General features: G+C 46.9%; 1 protein-coding gene across 2 annotated transcripts in view; it reads right to left on the reverse strand.

Annotated features, from left to right (window-relative positions):
• The window catches only part of PRMT8 (protein arginine methyltransferase 8), a 101,034-nt gene extending 87,838 nt beyond the window's left edge, over positions 1-13,196 (reverse strand). Inside the window, exon 1 of one of the 2 annotated variants that reach the window (XM_044227731.1) lies at positions 12,705-13,196. In XM_044227731.1, the coding sequence (XP_044083666.1) occupies positions 12,705-12,779 (75 nt within the window). In that variant the 5' untranslated portion in view covers positions 12,780-13,196. The remainder of the gene's footprint in view (positions 1-12,704) is intronic. The other variant, XM_044227730.1, reaches the window with a different exon arrangement.

The raw sequence follows: 13,196 nt of genomic DNA on the forward strand, positions 1-13,196 counted from the left end.
TTTCCCAAATGGCCTTACTCCCTTTGTTTCATTTAGTTCAAAGGCACCCCTATCAAGTAGGATAGATTAGGATCAACTCATCCATTTTTCATTTGGTAGCTGAGAGTTGTAGAAGGCAGATGACAGAAGAGTAAGGATCATGGGCTCTGCCTGTTTTTGTTCTCAACTCCTTCTATACTACCTACTATGAGCTGAGTGCCTAAGGAACTGGAGCAAATAATCAAGCAAGTTGAGGCAGTCCCTCCTTAGTCTTAGGGCAGGACCTGATTGTCTTGATTAGATTAAGTAGAGTACACTCCAGGGGTGGGGGAGTGGATTTCAAGAACTCTGAGACTGTGGATCTTTGATGCTGGAGTAGAGCTGGAAGAAGAAAAGGAGGTAGAGCTTCAGCGAAGCCTCTAAGAGAAGCCACCAGATCTGATTTTGTGGCTAAAGTCCTAGGACCCTGCAGTACTGGCAGCTCAAGGCATTGATATGGTTTTCTCTACATCTTAGAATATGGAGCATCTTGTTTTTAACCTCATAAACACAGGAATGAATAGCAGTGCTGGACCAATATAACCCTGAACAAAGGAGCCTGGGCAAAGCTAGGGGCAGGAGTCATGTTCACTCTAGAGAGCAGCTGAGCCCCAGAGCAGGAGGCTGCAGTTAGGAGCCAAAGCCTCAGGGTAGTTCAGAATCCCTTATCTGAGGACATACACCACGAGGTCTCCTGTTTACATCAGCCTTTGAGGCTGGGGATAAATATATTGTTGATCCAAACCCCCAAACTCTTCTGCCTCAGAGTTTTCAGGGGAAGCTCCATGGTCTCTCTGCTGCATCTTGCCATTGCTAAAGTACAGGGAATTCCCAGTCACCCAGGCAAAATCCTGACCCCCACCCTTTCTGGAACAGACACCTTGACTGTTCAGGAGGATATTAAACTTATACCCTTGTTTATTCAAAAATCTCCTCTTAGCCAGTTTGCCTTGACTATAAACCTTCTTCCCACAATTCTAGCTTTATTCATCAGCAACTCTTTCTACACTACTGGGACATCTAAATGGGACACTTAACTACAGCATGCTTTGGGTCAGGAAGATTTCTTGTTATAGGGGATCCTATGTGACATAGTTGAGACCAGTGTGTTAGGAAGGGACCAATAGATATCCATTTAAACAATAGCATCCATAGAACATTTTCAATACAGGAGAGGTGTATATAGCAATGATCATTCATTGATTTTCAATGATCATTGATTGAAATTGATTGAATGGTCATTGATGATTATTGATTGAATTGATCATTCAATGGTTTTAAACCTCTAATGGGTCTAGACACTGCAGTAGGTGCTGGGATTCAATGGTGAACAGCAGAGACTTCCTACTCTCACAAAATTTATGGGGGCTTATAGACAAGGAAATCAGCAAGTATAGTGTGATATGTGCCATGACAAGGAATGCACAGGTACTATGGGATCACGTGGGTGACAGAACTAAGCCAGACTTGGATAAGGGGGTAGTATCAAGGAAGGCTTCCAGGAAGTGGTGCTGTCTAAGCAAAGACCTGAAGGAAGAGTGGTAGGTACCCAGAGAATAGAGGGAAGAAGTTGAGCATAGCTGGAGCGGGCAGAAAGGACTTATAAGAAAAGAAGGAAAGGAAAATGGAAAAGAGCATAGCGGCATGACTCATAGAGCTCTATGAGCTATGCTGAGGAGGGGACCTTTCTCCTAATAATAAGGGAAAAGTCACTGAAGGGGGTTAAAGAGGTGAGAAGTAGAATCAGATTTCCACATTAGAACACACATTCATTCTGCTGGGAGAATAAATCTAAGCAAGGAAAGGGAGGGGGTGGGGACAGTGTCCAGGACATCACTGTGGAGATCCAAGCAAGAGATTGGGGGGCCATGAACCAGGAATACAAAAGTGGGACCAGAAATGGGAGGACAAGTTCAGGACAAAGAGACAAACCCGTGGGATGTAGAATCATCACTCATTGTGGAAAAGGGGTGATAGGAGAGTCAGGGCTTACGACGGGTGAATGGACACCGAGCAGGATGAGGATTAGCAGGAGGAGAGGCAGACAGGGTGGTGGAGGGAATGCTATCCCTCAGGAAAGCCTGTGAGACACCCAAGTGGGGATGTCCTGTAGGCAGTCAGCTATGTGGGTCCAAGCTCAGAGGAGAGATCTAGGCTACAGCTGGGAGTCCGGGAATCATCAGCATATAAACTAGTAATGAAGCCAAGAGAGGGGATAAGATGGCCTAGGTGGGTAGTAAGAAAAGGTGACTCAGAACCCAGCCCAGAGGAAAGCCACAGCGCCCGAGCTGCATAATCAATGTTACCCATCAGCAAAGTCAGGGCTGCATAACCTTCCTGACCCTACAAGTCAGATCTGTCTCTGTAAGACTCTCCGTCAGATTCCCACACTCAGCCTCACACCAGCATGGGTCCCACATATGATACACTCCCCCATTTGTCTCCTCAGATCCTGGGTCAGGCTCAGAAGCTCCAAGCTAGTAATTAAATGTGTACCTTATGTATCTCCTACTACAGATTGCAAACCACATAGGGTAAGTATGCAAGTGTACAGGCATGTGCTCCTGCATGATAAGACTCCGGACTTGGGAGTACACAAACCTCCCTGCCTAGAGACACCCACACACCCTCCAGTCTGGATTAGGTCATTTATAGCCACTCAACTGAATGTTAGAACGGACTGTTCTCACTTTGAACTACAGATTTTTCCCTAAAAACAAAACGAAACCTGGGCAGATAAACATTTATAACAGGAAGGGAAAAAAAGAAAACATTTGTTGAGATTCTTCTTTATATCTTACTCCATGATCAGATTTAATCCTCATGGCTAACCTGTAAAATGGGTTTTAGAATCCCAAAAGGATGAAGAGGAGAACTCAAGACTGACTCCAAAAAGCTTCCGTGTCCCATCCTGGAACAATTTTAATTCTGGAGAAGGGGGAGGAGAAAGAGATTCTAACAAAAAGAAGCTGGTGTGGTATATGTGTGATATGCAGGTTTTATTACCTTTATTCACTCAATAAATATTCATCATTATTCTACTATGTACCTGGAGGCAAGAGCTGACCAAATGTGCATAAGTAAAGAGCATTCCTTAATTAGGATTCTGTCTACACTTCTGATGGGCTGTAATCATTTTTGTAGGACTGTCTGATGGAATCTCCTTAGAGAGCAACTGTCATAACTGCTTGTCAGGGACAAATGAATCCTTGAATTTAAGGTGTCTGTGGGAATTGTAGCCTTTCATTTTCCAGCAGGCCCAGCCTTCAAAGGCCACCACTGTACTTTACTTCTTTAACAAGAGATTACCTTTCACAATAGAGCTACAAATAGGGCCCTAATTGATGAATTTGCTAATGGCCCTTCCCTTTATAGTGGCATTAGCCTGGTTCTCTTTGAGCTGAACCTCCCTCGGGTCAGGCCTCACATGCAGGGCATGTATTCTACTAGATTTATGGCAAAGAGGACAGGGAGTTTGACTCAGTCATTAAACATTTGATTTGTCACATGAGCCTGGGCAATATCTCTATCCTCTCTCTTCCTTTCTCCTGTGCCTCAGTTTCTCTCAGTAGGAACATGGGGGAAAGTTATTGATCAATCCAGTAATCAGGAAGGAATTGCTCTCTTCCTAGCAGCAAGCCTTACAAAGGGCACAGACAAGTCTGAGAGGTATTGGGTCTTCCCTCAGAAGGTCTACAACCAAGCATCATTGAAACTCTCTCCTCTCCCATTTCTCTCACATCTGTAGATACTCAGTGAGGTCTCCATCGCATTCTTTAAATGTTGCCAAACACCTGCTTCCGAGAGCTGGGAGTAGGGTAGGCCAGCCTGTGGGTCACAGAGAACCTCGTCCCTCCTGTGACTGAAACACTTCACATGGGGGCTAGTGGTCCCTGAGCCCTAGGGGGCTAAAGAGCCTTGTCTTCATGGCTCCTGCTGAATTGGTAATTCAGAGATTGAGTAATTTGAATCAAAGATGCCCTTCCTTGACTGTTCTGCTCTAGCTCTGCCAAAACTGGCTCTATCATATCAGTGGTAAAGGCCCTTTATCCATCCACCCCCCTTCTGGGACAGCACTGGATAAGCCCAGATTACAAATAATAGCTTATCTTTCTTGAGCATTTACCATGTGCCAGGAGTGTGCTTTATGTGAAATAATTTGTTTAATCCCCATAATAACTCAATGGGATAAAGCGCTATCACCATCATAGGTGATGAGGCTAAGGCACAGACAATGATGGTACCTTGCACAGGCAAGTACCTGGGATGGTACCCACCCCAGGCCTACCCAGTCCCAGGGGCTGCACGCTTCACTTCACAAAAAAGTGAAGTGACTTCTCCAGTGAGAAGTCAGCAGCCCACATGGTTTAACTGGAAGGTACCAAGAAAATCCTTATCCCTCCTGCCTTCCAGAATTTCCCCTCAAAGAAACTAGTAATGGCTCGCAGTTCTACCTCTGAAATAATTCCTTTGGCAATGACAAAGCAAACCTCCTAGGAGGTTGAGGCAATCTAATACATGGAGCCTGTTACAGAATGAGGGGCTCCAATTCACCATAGGGCCTTTCTGGAATATACATAGAAGTGTATCAGTTCCTTCCCAAATCCCTCAAGCTTTCAGCAAGTGGGAGCTTGTGTGGGGCAAAGACGCGAATAAGCTCAAAGTTGGGGATGTGGATAAAAACAGGAGAGAGACCCGAGTCAACAGCAAAGCCCATTACAGTTCTGAGAATACCTCACCTTGGTTACTTTCTAGCTCTGTAATCAACCACTCCAAGTTCCCACTTCTTTAACTGCAAAATAGAAATAACTGCACTGTAATCTTCTTGTGTAAATTAAATAAGGTGATGCTTAAAAGCACTTAGCACTGTGCCCAATGCACAATATGGACGTTAAAATGGCAGCTCTTATTATAATTATTTCTATTCCATAAGGGAGGAAGACCCAGTCGAGACACTGAGAAGCCAGTGAGCAAGGTGGACAGCTGAGCGAGCAGGAGGAAAGGGACTTGAAAGAGAGAAACTACCTTCATCAACTTTGCAACGATTCTCAGGCTGAAATATGTATTCATTCAGTCATTCGTCTTCATTTTCAACTCAGACCTAATACATGTGGACCCTGTGTCAGAGGATGTGGGTTGAACCAAGCTGAATCAAGTCCCTTCCCAAAAAATGTGAAGTCCTAACCCCTGCACCAAGAATATGAAACTTTCTGGAAGTAAGTTCTTTGCAGATGTAATCAAGTTCAGACGAGATCATATTAGATTAGGTTGGACTCCAATCCAGTATGACTGGTGTGCTTATAAAGAGGCAGAAATGCAGACACACACATAGACATGGGGAATAGGGCCATGTGAAGATGAAGGCAGAGATTGCAGCAATGTATTGACACGCCAAAAAATATCGAGCATATCTGGCAGCAGCTAGAAGTTAGGAAAGAAGTGAGAAGCAAATTCCCCCTAAGAACCTCCAGAAGATACCAACCCTACTGACACCTGGATTTCAGACTTCTGGACTTCAGAACTGTGAGAGAATGAACTACTGTCGTTTTAGGCCAGCCAGTTTGCTATCCTTTCTTACAGCATCCCTAGAAAACAAACATAGGCGATAAAACCACAAAGAGACATTTAAAGCCCAAAGTTCCTGTTCTGAAGGCTTTGCTATCCTTTTCACCCCACCCCCCACAAAAGAGGCATCCTGTGTTAGACAAGAGTTTCTCCCCTAGCCCACCACAAGGACTCTAGGCATAAGGATATCTTACATGAGTAGGCGGTGTGGAACGAGGACTGTCCCAGCCACAAGTCATATCAGGTCCCTGCCACCCACAGGGCATAGCACTGGTGACTGTGAGAAGGAGGGTGGCAGGGTGGTGGGGGAGGCAGGGAAAGAAAGCCTGGAAAAAGGAAAGTGGAACTGATGTCTTGTTTTTCTTTTTTTCCAAATCCACCATTCTTCATTTCTCCTCTTAATTTCTCCATTCTTTCTCTTCATATTTTAAGTTTCTACTCTGTTCCTCAGATGCCTTCATAACCTGGTAGACTGGAAAAACGCACGGGTCTTGGTGGCTAGAAGAGTTTGAATCCCGATTCCATCACTTACTACTTGTGGGATCCTGGGCAAGTAACACTAACCATCTATGCTTTGGCTTCTTAATCTGCATGATGGGGATAATATGTAACTCATAATGTTATGTATGTATGTCTGGCATACGCTATATTCTGCATGTGTGTATGTATGTGATGTGTGACGTCATACACTGAACATGATGATATAGGCCAAAGCATTTTCAATGTCATTTGAAAAGGACCGCTATCTCATTATACACAGTTCCTAGATTATATGTATAGAGACTCTGGTTTTTGATATTACATGTCAGGACATACTACAAAATTAGCACAAAAAATAAGAACAATAAATCAGATGCTACATTTAAAGGACCAAAGGCAATGAATAAATGCCAATGTATAAATGGCATTGACCTACCTGTAAACATGGTCTCAACATCAACACTGACAATCTCTGGGATATTGGGGAAGATTTTCCATCTCTTGGTTTAAATGATTTGAGTTTCCATCCAGCTCTAAGATTCTATGACTTAATGAAAAGCTGTTTGCTCTTATAAAATTACACTTTTAAAAGAGCTCTTTACTTACAGGTCACCCATGACAAATCTGGGGAAAGCTGTGGTGTTTGAGGGAATTCTAATAACAAGTGAAGTAGAAAAGCCATCTGATGTGTGAACTATCCAATGGGCTGGATAACAGGAAAGGCAAGTCTTCACAAACAACCCTCTCCATCATAGGTGGTTATTCATTGGAGAAGGCTAATGTCAGAATATCACAGACACGGGGCTGAAACACCTTGGAACAATAGCCAGTAGTGAGGGTAAGACAGTCCTAACACAGCCCCCAAATGCAAAGGCAACCAGACAGTTTTTATCTCCTTTTGGAATGATATAAACAAGAGTGACTGGGTTTATAATAGAAGAGACTGAACTCCACTTCTGGGAGAACTTCCCACCAGGATACAAAATACGTAAGATGGGGAAATCACCTTCTCCTGAGCTTTTCAGTGAGGGACCATGCAACCAGCTTGGTGTCCTGGGTTAAGTAAGTATGTTCAGCAGCGAGAGTGTGGAAAGAGTGACCTTTTGGAGGTCCCTATCTGCTGGTGTTCTCTCCGTGCTTTCACTAAGTCATTCCACAATGGTGCAATCATAAGTACAGTCACACAACAATCCGGCTTCCAGTTACCTTGGCAGTTCACACGTTGTCATGCTGCCCACTTTTCCCCTGCTGGCACAGTAGACTCCAAGGTGTAAGCACTGTTTTTATAGATTTTTGCACGTTCCACACTGGTATGTGATAATCACTTTGCATTGCAGTTAGCAAAGAAGAGGAAATGAAACCCACTCCTGAATTGGAGACGAGAATGTTGTGTTTCACCCTTCTTGACAGCCAAAAGCCAATTTAGGACTCTGAAAAGCCAAATTTCCCGGGGGGGGGGGGTGTGGGTATCTTCCTAATTCTCCTGAGCTCACTTAAGGATTGAAATCGGTGTTTGCTGAGGGAGGAAACATCGATGTGGATTATCGTTTATGGATCATTTCAGCTGGAGAAGTAAGGAAGTGGGAGAGTTCATCCGGTTTGCACTTTTTCAGCAAGACTCCTAAAAGCTAGCAGGATAATAATCATAAACATTTATTGAGCACTCGCCATATTCTAAGCCCTTTGCATGAATTAACTCATTTAATCATCACAACAATTTTATGAGGCCCAGAGAGATTAAGTTATATTCAACCTAACACCACATCTATTGAGTTCTGAGCTGGATTTTAAGTCAAGCAGTCTGACTCTAGAGCTGAGATAGTTAGCTCCCATGCCCTTTCTTTGGAAAGAGATATGGATGCAGACCATCCTCAAAGAAGCGGGCCTGTATCCTGACATCTTTTGTTCTCTTCCTCCTCAAATCACTGACCTTCACACTATAGAACCACATCCTTCAGCTGAAAAGAACTTCCAGAGGAGAGGAATCCCTTAGCCACAGCCACCAACATCCACCATGTCAGAAGTCAGCTCTGTGCTCCCTACAATTCATAGAGCAGCACTCACTGGTACCCTAACCCTATTGTCCCATTGTAAGATTTTCCCCAACCCATAATTATTCTTTCTCCCTGGGTCAGTAAGTCAATAGAACGTTAAAAAAAAAAAAATCTCCAAAATGATTCCTTTGCTAAAACTCTTTTCTCACCCCTGGGGGCTCTCCTCTGAGGTGCTAAAACCCCAGTCAAGGAGTCATTATCATAAATAATGTATCAGGCTTTCACCAAGAATCAGCAAAGCAAGCAGCAGCTCAGAAAAGTCCATTATTCCCCCATGGTTCATAATTGGGCGTTGTGATTAATCAATTTATCTGCTATTCAGATGAACACCCCATAGTAAGAGTCAGTCATTACAGAATATTGAATAGGTACATGAATATCCAAAAGGTACCCATGTTTTGAGTTGCTGCAGCAACTTGATTCCCAGAATCTTTACTCATTTTGAGTTTTAAATGTCCACAATTGAGCAGAAGTGTAGCAAAGGGGTAGGAGATAGAAAGCCCAATTTTCAGAAAGTCATGAGTAACTAAAACCCAGAAGGCTCATGATCTTGCTTGTGCATAATCATAAGAATCAGTTTAATCAACATTTATCAACATTTATTATTTACTCTGTGTCAGGCACAGTGTTAGGAACAGGGTATACCAAAAAAAAACAAAACAAAACAACAACAACAACAAAAACCGTTCATTATCTAACTGAAGAAATAGACATATAAAAAGCCAATCAGCTTACAATGGGAAAAATGAGACATGTGGTAAGACCACAGAAGATGGAGAATGAGTACTCACTCTCCATGAGGGAAGATCCCAGAAGGTTGCCCAGAGGAAATGACCTTTGAGTTGAGTGTTGCCAGTTAAGGAAGATTTTTTTTTTTTCTCCAGAGAAGAAGGGGAAAGGGCAGCCCAGGCAGAGGGACCAGTACACACAAAAGCATTTGGGCAGGAAGTGGTCTATTCAGCGAATTGCACTGGGGAGATATTAAAGGACTTTGTACACTATTCTAGGGAAACTGGGCTTTATCTTGTATACTGTATGCAGTAGGACAACATGGCAAGTTTTTAAAGAGATGTGTGGTCCTGAGCAAATGTGTGCTTCTGAGTGATAATGGGGCGGGTTTAGAGAAGAGGACCTGTGTCTGATACACTACTGCTGTGGTGAAGGCAAAAGTGAAGACGACAGGCCTTGGGCACTGATAGTGAGCCGAATAAGAAGTAGAACAGAACAGTCAGATTAGAGGTTTGCAGACCTTTCAGAAGGTCATGTCAGAAAGTTTCTGATGATGTGTAGGGAGCAGAGGTGATAATACCTTTAGCTGAGGAGGAGAAACATATCAAGGAACCTGATAAAGCATCTTAAGTGGATCTAACACTGCTTTGTGTATACCCTGTGCCAGGGGCTGTCAGAGCATTTCCTTGTATCCTATGCCTAGTCTGTACCATAAGGGGAACCTGTGGGGGACTGAAGTCAAAGTAGTTAAAGAGTGCACTCAGGGCCACCCAGAACATACTGTGCACCAAGCCTGTGCCCTTGATATTCCCACTGCCCCAGCCCTGAACTACACTTAACGAGGGAGGCTTTGCTCACAATATAAGTAGCTTTATTCTTCATTCTTCACTTTCTCCCTCTTCTCCCACTGCCTATCTTTACCTTGTGAAAAAAATGCTTTCTCTCATCGTCCTTGCCCACCCCCAACATTGCATCTCTCCCTTCCAAAGTATCTCTGTCCTCCCCACTCCTCACCCACTCCATTCACACATGCCATCTTTTTTAAAGTAGCAAGTGTAGGGCAAAGGGCAATGAGTCAGAAGTGGCGGCAGTCTGTGTCCCAGGGCTGTCCTAGCCCATCAGGTGACTCTCAGAAACTGCTTGACCTCCCAGCCCCAGTGTCCTCATTTATAATATGCGGACATGAAATGAATACTAACCTTTGCTTACCTCACAGGATTATTGTATGAGGAAAGGAGATAAAGTGCTTGCAAACAACACTAACAAAAGGCAGGAAAATGTGCTACAGAATTATCCGAATTACTGGGCACTGTGGTCCACCAGACTGGGAGCTCCTTATGGGCTGGGACCTGGTTGCCTCCATCTTTCATTCTAAAGTACCTATCATTCCTGGTACAGTGTCTGATAAAGACATTGAATTGGCAACAAGGACCACTACCACAATCAGCATTCCCTGGGCGCACGCACGTGCACACACACACACACACACACAGGTGTCCTTGCCTCTCTCTCTCTCCTTCTCTCTCTCTCTTACCATAATGCAGGCAAACCCATAATACCTCCACTTTTGGAAATACTGCTCTAGTCTTGGTGTATTCCAAAAACAGCCAGTTCCTGGAGGAAAACCAAGTGATTGTCACGCGCCTGGATGCCTCCACTGGGCACGTTTGACCAAGTCTGAATCTTCTTCTTCTCAAGGGAAGTTGCTAAGAACTGAACCCCCAGACTCACTCCTCTCCAAAGAGCCCCAGCTGGGTCTCTCCCTCCCCACCCCCACCTTTGTGCCAGGCATGCAACGTGTTTTAATTTTTTTTTCCTCCCAGGAACTCGGCTGCCTCTACTGCTGTTTTCATTGATGCCTTGAGCAGAGCTGGCATGTGCAACTGCTGAGAAGGGGGAGCTTAGAGCCGCGGGGGAAGCAAGTAAAAATAGCCTGGCGCGCATCGCTCTGCCTGCTCTGGACGCCTTTAACCCTGGCCAAGGTGGGGAGCTCAGCAGCCGCTACTGCACACTGTGGAATCTGGCAGGGGTCTGCACCCCAGACCAAGCACAACAGCCGGGGTGCGGGGGCTTAGAGACCAGTGAAAACTTTTTTTTTTTTAGAAACCGAGATGGGGGAGGGAAGAGCAGGAGAAAGCTGTTCCAGCCACCTGGCTGCAGGGACTGTTACGTGCCCACTGGTCCAACACTTTACAGAAGTGCAGCCTTGACTCTGAGCTATTTTTAGCAATCTCTTCCAGGGGTGGGTGATCAGAGGGAGGAGTGCAAGGGGATTGGTAAGGCTAACTCTCTGCTGTGACGCTAGGCGTCTTTGCTGGCTGGGAAGAGGAAGTGTCCAGGGGACGGTAGGCATGCTGGCTTTGCCCTAACTCAAGGAGACAGCGTTAGCTACTGAATGCCCTACTGTTTTCAAGCCCCACAGCGTGTTTGTTTTTCGAAATCAACAATTGCCAGATGCATGCTGCTTCTGGCCTCTCAGAGAATAGGGATTGCAAAAGCTTTGTTGCCAATGCTGTGGGGGTAAGGGTTAGCTGCAGTTAAGACCTTACTGAAGAAGATCGGAAGGGTCTCTGCACCTTTTTGCATTCCAGCAAGACAGAGGGACAATCCCCGCGCCACACCTCCATCCCCGCCCCACGCTGCATATGGGTAACCATATGTGAAATGTACGGCAGCCCCACCAGACACCCGGCTATTAATAGAGCCCGGGAGTTTGCTCTCTGTCTTTTTCCTGCCACCGAGTAAGGGATGATCTTCACACACATACCCCACTCCGCCCCCACCTCGGCGCACCGTTTCTCCAGGAAGGTAAGGGGGCTGCCCACGCTGATCCCCTTCGTGACTACAGGTGCCTAGAGCCGACGGACTAGTCCAGTTGTATCGACAGCAGGGTCAGTGCGAGGCTAGGCAACACAGCCTCCAGTCTCGGGACGCAAAACCCAGCAGGGCTCTTAGAGGCTCTCGGCCAACTCGAGAGCAGAGAAAGGGGGGCAAGAACGCAATTTGCGGAGCCAGAGCGACCTCTTCCAAAGCTGCTGCGGGACCAGAGGCTGCAGACCGATTTGTCGCTGCAGCCTGCGGCGCGGAGCCCCCACCCAGCGCGGGCTCGGCTGCGGCAGGAGCGGGCGCTGTCCCTGGTTCTGAAGGTGGCAGCGGCCAGTGCTCCCCACCCGGGTTTAGCGCCCGCGAGGCGGCTCAAACGTTCGAGGACTGCAGACCTCTCCCGGGCCCGAATCTGGGCGGGAGGGTCTATTGGTGGTGCCCAGGTCCCACCACCGGCGCGGTTTGCCCCCCACCACCCCCCAACGGCCCGGAGCTCTCCCGCGGTGCTGCGGGGACCGAGAACTGGGGACTGACACGAGCTTGAAGGGTAAAGCTGAGGCAGCTGCTGGAGATGTTGTCAAGGCACTGCAGGGAGCAAACGTGGCCCCAGGATCACCCATCCCAGCTTTGCACAAAGCCGGGACCCTGGACCCCTAATGCAGCCCAGAGGAGAGGGCAAAGGGAGCCCTGCTGCCCAGGGTTTGGGACTTGGGGAAAGAGAAGCGAGCAGCGGGTGGCAGGAGAGGAAGATGGGGTGAGAGCGACTCTTTTGCATTTTCAAGAGGGAGGGGACCTGAGACATGCACAGTCTTTCCCCCAACACACACACACACACACACACACACACACACACACACACACACACGGCCGGCAGAAGCAAGCGGGATGGAGCCGGGGAAAGTTTGGCACTAGGTGCAGAGCAGCGGCGGCGGCGGCGGCAGCGGCGGCAGAGGCGGCAGCGACAGCGGCGGCGGCGCGGTGGTCCGGGGTGGGCTGACGGGGTCGCCGAGAGCCCCGGCCCTCTCGCCTCCTTACCTCGGTGTTCTCGGCAGCGTTCTCCGCCATTTTCCTCCTTAGGAGCAGGCAGCGGGAGGAGTGTTTCATGCCCATAAGAGCCAGCAAGGGTTTGGTGATACAGAGATAGTAGAGAAAGAGAGAGCTGGTGTAGCTTTAAAAGAGAGAGAGAGAAAGAGAGAGAGAGAATGGGAGGAAAAAAAAAAAAACCAACCCAGCCCCTCTGCTGGAGCGTCAGCCTATACAATCAACTACGGTTGAGTCTTTTCTGCAGTCTCCACTTTGTTTTATTTTCCTCCCTTCTCATCTGCTTCGGATTCCTTCACACAGTTTCAAGTTCTTCTCGCGCACCCGACCCCCTCCCCGCCCCTCTCCACCCGCGCTGCGGGCTAAGCTGGAGGGAGGCAGTCCCGAAGGCTCCGCGGCAGCGGCGGCGTCTCCTCTCCCGGCTGATCTCAAAGTCCGGCCGGCCGGAGGCAGCCACCAACTCCTCTCAACTTCTGCAGATCGGCT

This window comes from Neovison vison, chromosome 12 (assembly GCF_020171115.1).
Source record: "Neovison vison isolate M4711 chromosome 12, ASM_NN_V1, whole genome shotgun sequence".
In the NCBI taxonomy this organism is placed as follows: Eukaryota; Metazoa; Chordata; class Mammalia; order Carnivora; family Mustelidae; genus Neogale; species Neogale vison.